Raw genomic sequence first — 16332 nt, 5'->3', positions numbered from 1 at the left:
CAGGGTAAGCATATGGAAGAAGTCTTTGTGCTGTCCATGTGTTAGATATGCACATTTCTTCTTCAACCACTGAAGGACAGACACTTTTAGTTCTCAATGCCAAGCTCTCTCCATGACTTCTGGTATCACTGCTCTAGACACACCATATTTGTTCACTAACAACTGCTGCCAACTATCCCAGGCTCAGTCTCTCAGATTACAGGCCACATCTGCTGCCAATAAAAAACAGCTAGAACTTAATTCTGTACATTGCCCAGTTTCCATTTCTGTCCAGACATTGTGTTAGTCATAACAAGTAGTAGAAAGCTTTTTTATAATAGAATTCTATGAAATATCGTGTTGAAATCATCTTCACACTCATAAAGTAATGTCAAACAGAGCTTGTGATTTAACCCAACACCAGAAAGGCTCTCCTGACATGGTTCTATAACTTAAAGGGATATGATCTAAAATACAACCAAACCTATGCTTACCCATACGGGAAAATATACATTAAAGTATGATCTTCCTAATTTACAATAGTAATTTGAACTTTTGCTACAATGCATCCTCTTGATTAATTGTATATTAATTATTTATACCTTAAAGCATTCTATACCAAATGAATTGTCAATGAAATGAAATAAACAGAAATTCTGAAATATGATGTGTGGGTTATCTTTTACTATCTTCACTTGCTCTTGGAGGGTGATATAATTTGAGTGCCAAATATTTTGAGTCCAGAAAATGTAATTATTTTAAAAAATTCTTTACAAAAGCATTTTGAGTTGAGAGCTTTCACTTTTGGAAAGCTCTTATCTGCCTAAAAGTAGAGCAGTCTCCCTCTTCCCACCAAAAGAACTCAATTACCAAAAATCACCTTACTAAGACTGGACTGTTTCTTACTACCAGAAGTGAGAAGCTGCCACACAACACAAAAGAGACACCATCACAAATCTTTGCCCTCTTCCAGTCATTCTAAGAGTCCATTTGCCATTCCACAAAGTTGACTTTCCCCAGAAGTGTCTCTTCCCCACTTATTCCTTACCATTCAATTAGAGAAAGCTTCAAATTCTACCCATGACTTTGTTCCACAAATTTCTGTTACAATCTAATCTTCCATTCCTCAAGGCCTGAACCTCTGAAGGAAGAAGAAATGCTTTTCCTCCCTCACATTTTCACCATGGAACTGCACTGTACTGACTGTATCTGAGAGCCATGCTAACTTATGAAATGCTGTCTAGGCTAACTGTTTAGATAACATTTCACACTTTCTCAGTAAGTAATCTTTCTTAAAGCTCCCTCTTAATATATTTTTCTGAGATTGTTCTCAAGCTTTTGCTGTAGGAGTTCTCTGGTAGAGTTTTTAGAGCCAGTATACAATCATATCACCTGCAAAAACTGATATTTTGACTTCTTCCTTTCCAATTTACTCTAGCTAGAACTTCAAGTACTACATTGAATAGACAGAGAGAGAAAGGGCAGCCTTGTCTAGTCCCTGATTTTAGTGGAATTGCTTCAAGTTCCTCTCCATTTAGTTTGATGTTGGCTGCTGGTTTGCTGTATATTGGTTTTACTATGTTTAGGTATGGGCCTTGAATTCCTGATCTTTCCAAGACTTTTAACATGAAGGGATGTTCAATTTTGTCAAATGCTTTTTTAAATATAGTAAAGTGACCATGTGGTTATTTTCTTCAAGTTTGTTTATGTAATGGATTACGTTGATTTCCATATATTGCACAATCTCTGCATCCCTAGGATGAAGCCTACTTGATCATGGTGAATGATTGCTTTGATGTGTTCTTGGATTTGGTTTGCGAGAATTTGATTATTTTTGCATCGATACTCATAAGGGAAATTGGTCTAAAGGTCTCTTTCTTTGTTGGATCTTTGTGAGGTTTTGGTATCAGTGTAACTGAGGCTCCATAGAATGAATTGGGTAGTGTTCCTTCGGTTTCTATTTTGTGGAATATTTTGTAGAGTATTGGTGTTAGGTCTTCTTTGAAGTTCTGATAGAATTCTCCATTAAACCCATCTGGTCCTGGGCTTTTTTGAGTTGAGAGACTATTAATGACTGCTGCTATTTCTTTAGGGGTTATGGGACCATTTAGATGGTCTATCTGATCCTGATTAAACTTTGGTTGTTGGTATCTTTAGAAAATTGCCCATTTCATCCAGATTTTTCTGTTGTATTGAGTATAGGCTTTTGTAGTAGAATCGGATGGCTTTTTATGTCTCCCTTTTCATTTCTGATTTTGTTAATTTGGATACTGTCTCCGTGCCCTCTGGTTAGTGTGGCTAAGGGTTTATCTATCTTGTTGATTTTCTCAAAGAACCAGCTTCTGGTTTTGTTGATTCTTTGCATAGTTTCTACTTGATTTCAGCCCTGAGTTTGATTATTTCTTGGCAACTACTCCTCTTGGGTGTATTTTCGTCTTTTTGTTCTAGAGCTTTCAGGTATGCTATCAAGATGCTGGGTATGCTCTTTCCAGCTTCTTTTTGGAGGCACTCAGAGCTGAGTTTTCCTCTTAGCACTGCTTTCATTTTGTCCCATACATTTGGGTATGTTGTACTTTCATTTTCATTAAATTCTAAAAAGACTTTAGTTTCTTTATTTCTTCCTTGACCAAGTTATTGTGTACAGTGTTGTTCAACTTCCATGTGCATGTGGGCTTTCTGTTGTTTTTGTTGCTATTGAAGACCAGCCTTAATCTCTAGTGATCTGATAGAGGAGGCATAGGATTATTTCAATCTTCTGGTATCTGTTGAGGTCTGATTTGTGACAGATTATATGGTAAATTGGAGAAGGTACTATGAGGTGCTAAGAAGGTATATTGATTTAGGATAAAATGTTCTCTAGATTATCTGTTAAATCCATTTGGTCCATAACTTCTGTTAGTTTCACTGTGTTTCTGTATATTCTGTGTCTCCCGGATCTGTCCATTGATGAGAGTGGGATGTTGAAGTCCTCCACAATTATGTGGTGTGTGATATGTGCTTTGAGCTTTAGTAAAGTTTCTTTTATGAATGTGGGTACCCTTGCATTTGGAGCACAGATGTTCAGAATTGAGAGTTCTTATTTTCCTTTGATGAGTATGAAAGTGTCCTTCCTTGTCTTCTTTGATGACTTTTGGTTGAAAGTCTATTTTATCTGATATTAGAATTGCTACTCCAGCTTGTTTCCTGGGACCATTTGTTTGGAAAATTGTTTTCCAGACCTTTATTCTGAGGTAGTGTTTGTCTTTGACACAGAGGTGTGTTTTCTGTATGCAGTAAAATGATGGGTCCTGTTTATGTATCCAATCTGTCAATCTATGTCTTTTTATTGGGGGAATTGAGTCCATTGATGTTAAAAGATATTAAGGAATAGTAATTGTTGCTTCCTGTTATTTTTGTGTGTTTTGTCGCCGCCATTATCCGTCCATCGGAATGAGGGAGACGACATGGGAGACTCTTCTCGAAGCAGTTTATTCAGGAAACCTTACATCAGCAAGCCCCCGATCCTAGCCCGTGCTGCCATGGTACCCGAGTATCAGGCGTACGCCTGGGGGATTAAAAAAATCACAGACACAGATCATTCTGCAAGGAGAATGCCCCAGCCTTACTGAGAGACCAGCAATATATATACTAGAGGCCAGGGAAGGGAACAGGAAAAATCAACTATAGTCATAGGTCAGGCACCTGGGAAGTCCATACCACACCAGGCAGGAAGGCAGGAATCAAGCTAAGCAAGCCACGGGATGTTTTGCTCTCAAGAAACCTGTGCAAATAGCTCAGCTGGGGGCGTTGAGCCAAGCTCTCTGGTTCCCAACAGTGTTTATCTTCTTTTGCATTTGTTGAAAGAAGATTACTTTCTTGCTTTTTCTAGGGTGTAGTTTCCCTCCTGGTGTTGGAGTTTTCCATCTATTATCCTTTGTAGAACTGGATTTATGGAAAGATATTGTGTAAATTTAGTTTTGTCATGTAATACCTTGGTTTCTCCATCTATGGTAATTGAGAGTTTTGCTGGATATAGTTGTCTGAGCTAGCATTTGTGTTCTCTGAGGGTCTGTATGAGATCTGCCCAGAATCTTCTAGCTTTATAGTCTCTGGTGAGAAGTCTAGTGTAATTCTGATAGGTCTGCCTTTATATGTTTCTTGCCCTTTTTCCCTTGCCGCTTTTAATATTCTTTCTTTGTTTAGTACATTTGGTGTTTTGATTATTATATGACAGGAGGAATTTCTTTTCTGGTCCAATCTATTTGGGGGTCTATAGGCTTCTTGTATGTTCATGGGCATCTCTTTCTTTAGGTTAGGGAAGTTTTCTTATAGAATTTTGTTGAAGATATTTACTGGCCCTTTAAGTTGGAAATCTTCTCTCTCTTCTATACCTATAATCCTTAGGTTTGGTCTTCTCAGTGTGTCCTGGATTTCCTTGATGTTTCGGGTTAGAAGCATTTTGTTTTTTGCATGTTCTTTGACTGTTGTGTCAATGTTTTCTATGGTATTTTCTGCACCTAAGATTCTCTCTTCTATCTCTTGTATTCTGTTGGTGATGCTTGCATCTATGACTCCTGATCTCTTTCCTATATTTTCTAGCTCCAGTGGTTTCTTTATTGTTTCTATTTTCATTTTTAGATCCTGGATGGTTTTGTTCAATTCCTTAACCTGTTTGGTTGTGCTTTCCTGTAATTCCTTAAGAGATTTTTGTGTTTCCTTTTAAGGGCTTCTAGATGTTTACCTGTGTTCTCTTGTATTCTTTAAGGGAGTTCTTTATGTCCTTCTTAAAGTCCTCTATCATCATCATGAGATGTGATTTTAAAAGTCTTACTTTTCTGGTGTGCTGGGGTATACAGGGCTCGCTGTGGTGGAAGAACTGGGTTGATGCCAAGTAGCCTTGGTTTCTGTTGCTTATGTTCTTGTCTTTCACCATCTGGTATCTGTGGTGTTTGCTGGTCTTGCTGTCTTTAACTGCAAGCCTCTGTGTCAGTACTCCTGGAAGACCAGTTCTCTCATGGAGGAATTTGGGTATGAAGAGGTGTGGCACAGGGTCAGCTCCAGGGTACAGACTGAAACTGGAAGGATCCTGTCCCCAGCTGTTCCTTGGTTCCTGTGTCCTGATGGCTCTGGGAGGGTCCCTTTTGAGCCAGAAATAACAGAAGTGGTGGTCTTACCTGTGCTTGCAGGTGTGTCAGTTCTCCTGGGAGACCAGCTTTCTCCTGGTGGTATTTTTATAAGTAGCACTGTGGCTCAGGATCAGCTCTGGAAACCAGAAGCTCCTGGCCCAGGCCACTCCTCAGTTCCTGTGTCCTGAGGGTTCCAGGAGAGTCCCTCTGAGCACCAGTGGTAGTTTTACCTGAGCTCACAGGCCTGTTGGGACTCCTGGAAAGCTAGCTCTCTCCCTGCGCTATTTGGGTATGGAGCCTTATGGCAGAGGAGCGACCTTTTTTTTTTTTTTTTTTTAAAACCTGTGTGTGTACTTTGATCTATATAGGATACTTGATCTTCCCTGTCACTTATCTTAGAAGACCCCTTATCCATTTCAAGACCCAGCTTTCCCACTGAATGCTTGTGATTCCTGATCGTTTGTGTGTATGTAGCTTTGTTGTAAGTATTGCATATGCCCTCCTTTGAATCCATCTTTCATCTTTCCCCCTCCATTAGTTCCTTTCCCACTATCAGCAAACATGGTCAAATCTTCCCATCATCCTTCACGATAAAACCTTTTATACTGAGCAACCTGCAATTGTTAATACCGTGACTTGATAGAATCCAGAATCACCTAAGACACAAAACTCTGTAAATTTCTAGATTGAGTTAATCAAAGTGGTAAGACCACTCTAAATATGAATGTATTGTCCTTCAATCCATGAATAATGAAAATGTGAGATACACACACACACACACACACACACACACACACACACAATATATATATATATATTATACATATACACACAAACAAACAAACAAACTATGGAATACTATTCAGCTGTAATGAAAAGCCAAATCATGAACCTTCCAGGTAAACAAATGGACCTAGAAAGGATGATATTGAATGAAGTAACCCAGATCCAAGAAGACAAACATCACATGTTTTGTTTCATCAGAGGCTCCTAACTCCAAATATTCAGGTTGAGTATATATTCTGGAGTAAGTAAAGAATCCAGAAAAGTAAAAAGGGACTATTGGGTAGGGTGGTGGGAGAACAACAGATAGGAGTATTCCCTATCTGTTGGGAAGAAGGTAGAAGTGATCTGATAGGTTTAAGGGATAGGAAAGAGAAGGAAAGACTCTAGGGACAGAAGGAGATAAATACAGAAGGAACATTTAAGAATGTGTGAAAAACTCATAAGGAATCATACTATTAACTACCTACCTAAAGAAACTAAAATGCAGAATAAATTTTGGGTTGAACGTTTTTTTTTAATCTGTCTAAAATGTGTCTAAAGGCACAGAGGAGGGAGCAGAAACTGAGGGGATAGCCAATCAATAACCAGCCCAACTTGAGACCCATCCCATGGGCAAGTACCAAGCCCTTACACTATTAATGATACTACCATGCTTGCAGACAGAAGCATGTAGTCCACTGAGAGGATCCACCCAGCAGCTGACTCAGACAGATATAGAAACCCATAGCCAAACAGCAGATGGGGCTTGGGGACTTTTATGGAAGAACAGGAGGAAGGACTGTGGTCCCGAAGGGGACAGGAGCGCCACAGAAAGAGCAACAGAGTCAGCTAGCCTGGACGCTTGGGGCTTATAGTCAGAACCACCAACCAAAGACCAGCTCTTATGTGGTAGAAGGGAAGCTTGACCTTCATGTGGGTCCTGAACAACTGGAACAAGGGCTATCCCAAAATCTGCCCCCTGTATGTAGAATATGTTCTACTAGCTGGGCTGCCTTGTCTGGCCCCAGTGGGAAAAGAAATGCCTAGCTTCACAGACACTTGAAGAGCCAGGGTCAGGGGATACCCATGGGGCCCCACACACTTAAAGGAGCAGGGGAGGGAGGATGGGGAAAGAACTGTGGGAGAGGTGATTGGGAGGGGGCAGTGAATGAGATGTAAAGTGAATAAGTAAAAAATAATAAAACTAAATTTAAAAAAGAAACTATAATACACATAAGCCCTTTGAGCAGACAATGTTCCCTTCAAGAACCACCTAACAAACACCCCAACACCAGGCATGAGGCACCTTCTTTTGACTAGTTGGTCAACTATTGCTATTGGTAATCGTAACTCCTAGAAGTAGTAAGATCCTAATGATGAAGACTCCATGCACATCAGACACAGGGCCCAGGGGTTCCTGAGCTGAAACTGACCTGAATGACTCTTCCTGGACGACTAGCTTTCATAGGAACAGGAGTCACCATGTAAGCTTCCAAAGGAATGAAGCAACCAATAGTTCTACCCAGCTATAACACCTCTGAACCACATCAACAACCAATACAGGATGATAACCTAAGGGTGTAGTAGTGGCACTCATTCCTTGGCAGTAACCAACAGCTCTATAACTGGACTTAAGACTTGTTCAACAAGAGTGAAATCATGGTTGGTACTAGAAACCTAGCCAACTACTCAGGACTAGTGAACTAATCAATCTTGGATAGGTACCGATAGTCATCACTTTATTTAAACAGCACTATCTCTAACCACATTCTAAGTATTTGTCCTTATGCCCACAGGTAAAGTATAGTGTTAACTCTTCATCATGGAAATTTCTCTTTGCCATAGATGGAAACCATTACAGAAGACCATAATCAATCAAAATGTGGTTGTGGAGAGCAGTTACAATGGATAGGTCAATAAAACAAATCCCACTCCTAAGGCTGAGGGACCTTGCAGAAGAGGGAATATTAAGACTGTAAAAGCTAGAGAACCAGAAAATTTGCTGTAAGATTGTAAATCCTAGTATTGTCAGAAACTACATCCATACAGTCTCACCAACATGAGCAGAACAAGAACAACAAGAGAGATGCCAAAATGTATAGGGGATGGGGATCGGAGAGCACAAGGCCACAATTCTACATAAAGAACTAAGAAATGTTGAAACTGGGAGAAATAGTCTTTCGTAGGGAGAAGCACCAACTAGTTATCCAATTCCAAACAGTGAGTTCTAAAAACATACACGAGCATTATATTGACTGAGCAAGTTACATTTAGGTATATATATATATATATGTATACATACATATATACATATATTACCTGCAACAATTAAAGAGGCCATGAAATTGAAAGAGAGCACAAAAGGGTATATAGGAGGGTTTGGAGCAAGGAAAAGGAAATGATGTCATTATAGTTTAATTCTCAATATAAAAAATTTTAAGAATGTAAGGCAAAGGATAAGTGCTTCCTAACTCAAATAAGGCCAACTACACAACTTCTATCACTGACTTCTACTTGATTACTTTGCTAAAGGTACAATTTAATATTTCCCTTGGGAAAACTAAAGAAGAAAACAGAATAGATGACCAATAATGTTGTATACTTAATGACCTTTATCAATTTTTCATTAATAGCTCTTAATCCTGTAATAGATTTTTATGAATAAATATTTCATGCAATCACAAACATATTTTTCTTCACAAATTAAAAGAAAAAAGGAATTGTGGGGCTGGTAATATGGGTCAGCAGCACCCACACGGCAGCTCACAACTATCCATAATTTCAGTTTCTGGGGATCCAATGGCTTCTTCTGACTTCTGTAGACACCAGGCATATAAATGGTACACAAGCATACATGTAAACAAAACATCCATATCATAAAATAAAATGCAAATTAAAAACTGTAAATAAAAGACCTATGATCAAATCTTGGGGTGAGGATTACCGCTAAACACAGGCTACTTTTAAAATGAATTTATAAACCTGAGTCTTTCATTTTTGTATTTTTATTTTTCATGTACTTAATTTCTACATTAATCTTACTTCTTCTAATTACAATTTTTTTTAATATCCCAAATATTTCCTGGTAGAAAAAAAAAGAAATTTAAGGATAAAAGAAAGTATGTCAAAATATTAAAATATTAATAGTTATCTCTCAGTGGTGGGATTATATATTTTTGCCTAGAAATATGAAAAGAATTTGGCACATCATAATTTTTTTCTTTCTTAAAATTTTCTATAGAATTATGTATTCTTAGTTTATGTATGTGGGTGTCTTGCTCACTTCTATGTCTACACGTGTCCACAGAGACCACAAGAGGGTGTCAGGTCCTCTGGAGCTAGAGTTACAAACTGTTGTAAATCACCATGTGAGTGCTGAGAGCCAAACCCAGGTCCTCTGCAAGAGCAACGAATGCTCTTAAGCACTAAGCCATCTCTCCAGCCCCTTTTTTTCATTCTCTCCTTCTCCTCTACCCCAGTGCTGAGAACTGAAGCCAGAGCTTCATACTCACAGAGCAGGCAAGGGCTTTATCACTGAGCTACATCTCCAAGGCAACATAACATTTTCAATAAATGGTTTTCAACACATGGTTTGAGACCCTTCTGGGGGGTTGAATGGCCCTTTCACAGAGGTTGAAAATAAAATAGCCTTCATATCAGATATTTACAATTCCTAACAGGAGCAAAAATCACAGTTGTGAAGCAATGCAAATAACTGCATTTGGGGGTCATCACAACATGAGATACTGTATTAAAAGGTCACAGTGTTAGGAAGGGAGAGAACTACTGTTTTAAATAAATCTCTTCAGAATGTATGAGAAGTGATCACCAATATCCTCAGGACATATTTTCCCCTCTCTTAACACATTCCTTCAGTTACCTTCAAGTTCATTAACCAAATTAATTAAAATTTAGCACAGCTAAACGCCTGAAGTAAACTCATAAGACTAAGCTACAAGATTAACTGCCAGTTTTGTCTCCTGGTTTTGGATTCAGTTACGGTTTTGAGACAGACTCTTAGATAGCTCAGGCTGGCCTGGCATTTTCCATTCTCCTTTGTGCTAGGATTATTGCCATATACATATCATCTGTCTTCAGTTCTTTGAAGAATATTTTATATTCTTAGACTTATAGAAAATCTGACACTGAAAGTTTAATTTCTAAATTTAATAACTAATCCTGTAACAAGCAAAGAGAGGAGCATGTGATCTAGGAAGCAGTTTTCCACCAATCCCTACTGCAAAGATAAACTTCAAAAGACAATGTCCACCCGTGCAGTGGTGGTGCATACCTTTAATTCCACTACTCTTGGAGGCAAGGGCAAGAAGATCTTTGTGAATTAGAGGCCAGCCTGGTCTACAGAGCTAGTTCCAGGACAACCATAACTATACAAAGAAACCTTGTCTCAAACAAAACAAACAAACAAAAAACAATGTCCAGTAGGATGCTGTGATACATGCCTGTTACCCAAGCACTCAGGAAACAAAAGCAAGGAAATAACAATTGAAGAAAGCCTGGGCAAAAAGAAATAAAGGAAGGAAGGAAGGAAGGAAGGAAGGAAGGAAGGAAGGAAGGAAGGAAGGAAGGAAGGAAGGAAGGAAGGAAGGAAAGAAGGAAGGAAGGAAGGAAAAGCAGGCAAACACAATTTTACTTCTGATTAATATAGGTAATTTATAAATGTATGAATAAAGTAAATTCCATAAAGGGACAATCCATTTAAGGTATACTACAAACCTGGTTATAAAATGTTTACTTACTGATCAAAAAAACAAAAACAAAATATAAATCCTGTTCATAGATAGTACCCAGGTGGTACTCAAAAAAATATAAACTGATGCATGATTCAGAACATATTTTTTCATCAAAATAATGTTATACAGTGGTTATTCCTCAATCTGCCTCACAAAACCTATATAGTAGTTAATAAGATCTATTTATTTATCCCACACTGGCTTCTGTGATGCCCCTGGTACATCTAAAGGAAGAACCCAGTAAATGTTAGGAAAACAAGAGTCCCACTCCACAAAAGTTCTCCAGCAGAAAGCCCTAAGATCTACTATTCTTTAGGGGAGCACAGTTCAAGGTTTTATGTTCTTACGTTTATAGGTTTAAATACCTATCTCAAGATTTAAAGGCACCAAAAAGCAGCCTATCTCTGGTGTGCCTACAACATGTCTCTCCTCTGCCCAGTCCTGCCCCCTCTCTCCCACTAATGAAGAGAACTCCACAATAAGCCTCCTGCCCATAAATCTCTTTCCTCTTTCAAGAGATTATTTCCCAGGACCAAACACAAGTAACTTACACTATAAACTCCTTTGGAACTGTTCTAGCATACTCTCTTTAATACATAATAGCTATCTTGCTTCATATTTAGGGAGCTACTATGATCTCATTTTACATATGCAGAAACTAGGCTCAGAACCTAAATAACTTACCCAAGGAAATCAGAGGCACTAATTTAAAATGGATCCTAAAATGCAAGGTAAACACTAACTACTAACACTAACTAAACACTAACATCTACCCTGAGCTGTTGAATGACTTAAGGCAGAATTAGCTCAAAGGCTGTACTGGAATGAATGTGTGCTGAACCTTGCTCAGCCACAAAAGTATGTGCAAATAGGTCTACTGGAAACTAGATACACCACAATCAAGACTTCAGTAGTTTTAGAGCTGAAGAAAAAAAAAAAAAAGGCAGAGGCCTAATGGAGCCAGACTTTCAGAATGAGCCCAGTTGTGATCTACTGCCTGATTACTAGAGTCTAAAAATAATGCATGACAAATCTTGTGCACCTACAATCATAACACTGCAGTATGTGCACACAGATGTTTACTATGTTGGGCACGATGTGCACACAGATGTTTACTATGTAGGGCGCAACAGCACTTCCTTGTCTCCTCCATGCCTTGCAGAAGGCTTCACAAATTAGTATATAAAAAATAGGAGTACAACATCCTTTGAATTCTTATTCAAATGCATAATAGCAACCACTTCAACTACCTCAATTCCAACTAGACTATAGTTTCCTCAAGCTTCCCCTGGCTAACAATCTTCTTTATAGAGTGAGGAGTTATTTATACTAACAATGAACAACTAAGGACTAATGTAACCTTGCTTTGGTAACTCTAATACCCCACACTTACAGGACTAAAGCCACTCTATAAATCTGAAATAACTACAAGTCGTTAGGTTTACATGCAAGTGTACATTAAAAACTGATTTGATCAAAACAAACCATTTAAAATTTTAATAGATATGAAATATTTCAAGGCCAGCCTGAGAGCTATCTAGCTAAGGGTTTTCTCACCACTAACAAAAAGACTGTAAATATTTAGTAATTCTTTTGAAAAATTTGTAATAATAAAACCTAGTATCATAAGCAAAAAATGAAATATACTTAGAAATCATAAAGCAACCCAACTAATGTAATTTTCAAATTTAAAAACAATTTAGTCTTGAGCCAACAAGATGGCTCCGTGGGAAAAAGCACTTACCATGAAGCTTTACAACTGGAGTTCAATACCCAAAAACCTACATGGTAGGAGAGAACTCCTGAAAGTTGCTTTCTGACCTCAAAAAGTATGCTACTTGCACATGCACACAGTTAAAAAACAAAAGTGAACCTTTGTTAGTATGTCCATTGCCCCTTCCTATAAAAATTCACTAGAATCACCTCTCCCCTACATCCATACTATATACATATATATATACATGCATATATATGCATGTCTATATACATATATAATTTACAATTTCCTTATTCATTTTGTGTAGGCCTTAAAAAGTATGTTAAAATTGTCTTCAGAAACATAAAGATAATTCTTCCAGTTAAATCAAACTATTCACCAAGGTGACACCAACAATAGGCTCCACAAAACTCAACTCACTGCTCTTAAATTTGCAGCTTCTGGGATTCTGATTATGGCAATATGGGAGCCCATTGCTTCTTTTCTCACATCTAATATGATAAAGAACTAATAAGAAATACATAGCTCTACACAGGTATACACAGTATTGCTAAACCTACCAGTTTACTAATTCAAAAGAATAACATAACTGGCTTAAAGTTTCAATCTAGGAGGTACCATCTGCCAAAGAAAAACTTCCTCAACTACTTCAAGATACTCAAATCTTTCAGAGTGTGGTAAAGCAAAGACACAGGTCTTTGTGAGAATCGAGGATGTACTAAAATATAACCTCTAGCCTAGTCACTATCTAATACACAGTACTATTGATATTACAAATTAAAAAGTTGTTCATTTAAAATATTTATTTTAAAATTTAATAACAATAATCTAATAATTATTTAAAATAATATTTTAAATGAATAACTAATAGCTGTTATTCACCAACCATCTATTATTTGCAATGAGCTTTTACTGACCTTTACATAATAAGCCTTTAAAATAACAAGAAATGAGAACTTAATAGTAAAGGGTCACTCTAAGCTTCCCTTCACAATAATCCTCTAAAGGACCAGTGTAACCCCCAACTCGCACCCCACTCCCATCAAGTTTGTACATGAGGAAACTGAAGTTTGGGAAAACTGGCCTTTCTCCAGATATCAAAACTCTAAATGGCTAAGGAAGAGATGGTGTTATGCAGAGTCTAAATCAATATCACATCTCTGTCACATCAATATCAAAAGGAAGATTAGAGATAAGAAAGAAAGACCGTGCACAGGCTAGCCAAAAGTATTATCAGACACAAACGTGTAAGTTGGCTCCATTTAATAAACAAATCTTCGTATTTCAAAACTGCGGGGGTTCAGCCAATGGGGCCCATATCCAACAGCCTGTAGTCTATCTCCTATGGGAATCACTGTGGCGTTCTTGTAAGTACTGTACCCTTTTTACAGAGAGACCATTTACCTACAGAATGGCTTTGAAAACTGAAAATTGTGATAAAAAGGAAATATAACTATTATAACGATTCTCATCTACTTACATTAAAATATACATTCCCCTGGAAAACTGCCCGACAAGAAAAAGTTTAAAAACTGCCCACGTAACTGTCAAGCATCCAGTCATAAGAAGGGGAAAAAATCCTGTCACACCTTAGCTATTACCTACATTCCTCCCTTGTAAAGGATCACTGCAGCGCTCGTGAAATTATCAGGCTTCTTTAGAAAAAGAAATGTGAAACAATTATACAAGGGACCTTAAAAAAGAAAAAAGAGAAACCTCTCAAAACACTCTAGGCTGGGAACGGAAGTCAAGTTCAGATTCTCTACACACACACACACACACACACACACACATGATCTCTGGACTCTCCACCTGTGGCAATCAGGCAACAGGCCTACATCTGCTGGGAATTTAAGGTTTTTCTTCTTTGGGGGCAAAGGTGGGTGGGTGGGTCGCGGTGAGCAGGGAAGTTTTCCATCCGATCCTTCTAACTCGGGCACCTTTTCTTGCCCGCTGCCGGGCTCGCTCCCACTAACCCGGGACACTTCCGACTCAGCCCGCGCGGGCACCGCGGGGAGTAGGCAGCCGCCGGAGCGCTGCAGCCGCGGGGCTCGGGGCCCGCAGCCCGGGTCCACGCCGCTCCCCGCGTGGGAACCGCGAAGGAAGGGAAAGCCAGCGCGGGGCGGAGGGGCGGGGCGAGCACTTCCTGACTCGCATTGTCCACGCGCCGCCCGCGCCACCCGGGGCCCCGCCACCGCGCCCGCCCGTCGGGGAGGAAGTTGGCGCTCGCCCCGCCGCTGTCGTCTTACCATTCTTGGCGTCTCCCGCGGCGGCAGCCCCCGCAGCGATGGCGGCGTTGGCGGCGCCCGCGCCCGCACCTCCCGGGCCCGCCGCGCCGCCGGTGCCCACCGCGCCCAGCGCCGCCGCCCCGCAGCCCGCCGCCGCCGCCGCCAGGGCCCCTCCGGCAGCCGCGCCTGTCGCACCCGCCGCCGCCGCCGCCGCCAAGGCCCCGGCTCCATTTTCCTGCTCGTCCCCGCTGCTGTTGGCGCGCTTGTTTTTGCGGCCGCCTTTGCTGTTCTTGGGGTTGGGCATCTCCCCGACCCGCTCGCGGGTGTCCCGGTACCCGGCGCCTACGAAGGTGGCTCCCCGCGGCCGCCACGGAGAGCGCGGGCCGGCCGCTCTCCTCAGGCGCCCGCCCCGCCGCGCGGCCCTCGCCGCGCCATTCCGGCCGCCGCGCCCTCCGCGGCACAAGCCGGCGCGGCCACGCGCGGCCACCCGAGGCTCGCAGCCGCGCGGGCGCAACGGGCCCGCGAGCGGAGCGAGACGCTGGGAAGCCTGAGGGAAAAGGCGGGTCTCGGGCTTGTTTTGATTCGGCTGCGCTGACACGCTCGAGGCCCGCCCCCGCCCGTGACGACACTGGGGCTTGAGCCTGGTCCCGCCCACCCGGTGACCTCACGGCAGGTCGGCCCGCCCTCGTGACGTCACGCTCGGCGCTCAGCCTTCTGCCCTGGGTGACGTCATCCGGGCGCCTTCTCTGAAGAGGGAGGGAGGCTCTTGGGCTTCCCGCTTGTCATGACAGCCAGGAGAGCCAGGTAGTGTTAATGAAGTTGTTAACTGACCTTCCGACCTTACTGGAGCGAACTAAACCTTACAACATGGTCTGGAAAAATAAACAAGTGACTGGAACAGGAAAGCCAAACAAAGGGTTTTGGGTTAATAATTCGTTCAATGGCTCTGCGGCTCAATAATGGTAAGATAGAGGAGTTTCTGGAGAGTGCAGTTGAGCTCTTGCTGTGGGACTTCTTCAGTCTCAAGGTGGATACCTTATTTAGTCCAGACCTACCTAACCAGAGACCCAAGGGTTCTATCAGATGGATGAGCCAACCTGCACAAAGAAGACTTCGTTGTCTGGGGAGAACGGCCAGGTTGTGAGGAAGACATTCGAGGTGAAGAAATGAGGGCACAGCCATGCTCAGCAGTAGATGGCCAACACAAAAGAGTCTCAGCTGAATCTTAAGAGGTTCTTTGTCTCAGAATCTTTTGTATAGACATATGGCTTCCAGTTTTCTGTCTTCATGGAATTCCTCTCTGAACAAATGTGTGTGTTTCTGCATCTATATGTATTTCTTGTGTTTTTTCATTTGTTTCGTCCTCTATTGTGTGTTTGTTTCATTTTATCTATTTTATCATTATTTAGAGACATATTTGTTTTCTAAGAAGAGACGAGAAAGCTGTGGATTCAGCTGGGAAGGGAGGTGGTGAGGATCTTAAAGGAGACGGAGAAAAAAACAGCAGAATATAGTGTATTAAAATCTATTTTTAATAGAAGAATAATAGAAAGAAAAAGAGATGAGGGCACAGGGCTCCTGGGAAGAGTTTGATGTGGTCTCCTTTTCTGCACTCTATTCTGCACCTTTCAAAAGCCAACTCCTTCCCAACCTTCTGGTCTCAGCTCATTTCTTCAGAATTATCCCATATCTTCCCAGAAAAGCTAGGTACCACAGTTTATCTCTCCTGTCTGCCCCCAAATGCATTGGTAATGTGTATGCTTAAGTAATTTTCCTCTGTTCCCTCA

The 16332-nt window shown here is 40.8% G+C and overlaps 1 protein-coding gene across 1 annotated transcript in view; it reads right to left on the bottom strand.

Annotated features, from left to right (window-relative positions):
- Heca (hdc homolog, cell cycle regulator) overlaps nt 1-15135 on the bottom strand; it is a 58668-nt gene extending 43533 nt beyond the window's left edge. The window contains exon 1 of the mRNA XM_052169289.1: nt 14567-15135. Within this exon, the coding sequence (XP_052025249.1) occupies nt 14567-14849 (283 nt within the window). The 5' untranslated portion in view covers nt 14850-15135. The remainder of the gene's footprint in view (nt 1-14566) is intronic.
- Nucleotides 15136-16332: the final 1197 nt, after the last annotated feature.

Source organism: Apodemus sylvaticus, chromosome 23 (assembly GCF_947179515.1).
Source record: "Apodemus sylvaticus chromosome 23, mApoSyl1.1, whole genome shotgun sequence".
In the NCBI taxonomy this organism is placed as follows: Eukaryota; Metazoa; Chordata; class Mammalia; order Rodentia; family Muridae; genus Apodemus; species Apodemus sylvaticus.
Note: the sequence above shows the minus strand (reverse complement) of the source record. Positions and strands in the feature narration are given on the sequence as shown.